Source organism: Trypanosoma equiperdum, assembly GCF_001457755.1.
Source record: "Trypanosoma equiperdum strain OVI genome assembly, contig: ctg_501, whole genome shotgun sequence".
In the NCBI taxonomy this organism is placed as follows: Eukaryota; Euglenozoa; class Kinetoplastea; order Trypanosomatida; family Trypanosomatidae; genus Trypanosoma; species Trypanosoma equiperdum.
In genome coordinates this window covers 1-1,416 of record NW_027124423.1, presented here as the reverse complement: position 1 = coordinate 1,416, position 1,416 = coordinate 1, and the positions used below count along the sequence as shown (strand labels likewise).

General features: G+C 49.9%; 1 protein-coding gene across 1 annotated transcript; it reads right to left on the bottom strand.

The window, feature by feature from the left end:
* Window positions 1-440: 440 nt before the first annotated feature.
* On the bottom strand, window positions 441-992 carry TEOVI_000212800 (uncharacterized protein; the record flags this gene model as incomplete). Its single annotated transcript, XM_067225243.1, has 1 exon — window positions 441-992. The coding sequence occupies one exon, from the start codon at window positions 990-992 to the stop codon at window positions 441-443; it is 552 nt and encodes a 183-aa protein (XP_067081344.1).
* Window positions 993-1,416: the final 424 nt, after the last annotated feature.

Below are 1,416 nucleotides of genomic sequence, written 5' to 3'. Positions count from 1 at the left end.
TTCGAAACTAATGCCCTGGACTTTCTGATATTGCAGCCACCAATAGCTCCAGCTTCGTCATACAGGCAGCCAAGGCGGCACAGCCTGTTTATACCTAGGCCAACTAATTTTAATGTAAGTTTTAAGACAAAAAATCAGAGAGCCACGATGCCGAGGAGGGAACAGACAGGCAGACCTAACAACACAGGGAACCACAGCAAAATCTGCCTACTGGCACTCACGCTAATCACTATCGCTAAAGCAGCCGCAGATCAGGTCGTCACCACAGCACACACCGCAATTACCTCGTTTTGCACCGAAATTCACTATTATAACACGCTGATAGACGGGCTAAAAAAGAAAGTAGATCCGGCAAAGCAACAAGCGGAAAAGCAAATGAAAGAAGTAAAGGTGCTGACGCTAGCGACAGCACGTTACGAAACCACCGGACTGGGGCCAATTTACGCTTGTTTACTCGGAGAAGCAACCGCACGAGCGGCGGCACTAGCCACCACCATAAATAGCAACGAACCGACGGTGACAGCAGCACTAGCCACACTTACAGCGAAACAAGCAGAACTGCGAAAGCACAGAGCCCTAACAGCAAGCAAATCAGCAGCGACAGGTAGGCACGCGCCGCCGTCGGACGGCACATCTACGCTAACGCACAGCAGCGCACGGTCTTGCCAGGCAGAAGCGCAGACAGAGGCCAAACTCGACGAAGACTGCTCAAGTAGCAGCGACACGGACCACAAGATCCAAGCCCTGCAAACGAAAATAGCAGAGTTAAAACACCTGAAAGTGACAAAACAGACGGCAATCAAGCCAGCGAAAATAACTGCCACAGCAGATGCCACAAACCCAAGCAGCTCAACGCTGCAGGCATCGGCGACCCGCAAGTTTTGCATAGACGACGGGAACACGGGAAGCGACGCAACGGGGAGCAGCACAAAATCCATAGCGATAAGACCGCTAACCCTAACAAGCACAAGCTCACCAACGGTACTAAACATAGACGCAGCAGCGGCTGACCAGCAGCTCGCTAACCCACAGGACGGGCGCGTTAGGCTACTAACAACCGACAAGGCCCTAGCCAAAGCGTTCAAGGCAGCACAAAAAGCAGATGCAGCATTCACTAAGCTTATAAGCGAAGAAACAAGCGATTCACTAAGCTCCAACAAAGGCTGCCAAGCCGCAGCAGCAGCCGCCCTAGAAGGAAAACTACTTGACTCAAAAACCAAAACAGAAATCAACAAACTGCCCCTAAAAAACTTAGGTGTAGAAGGAAAAAATATCGGCGAACAGTTTTTCACTAAACTTAAAAATGACGAAATCACAATACCAACAACAGCAGGCCCTATAATCGGTACAACCGAGGAACTAGCACACTCGGAGCACTTCCAAAAAGTACTAGCGTTTTTCAACGCCAAAAACAAA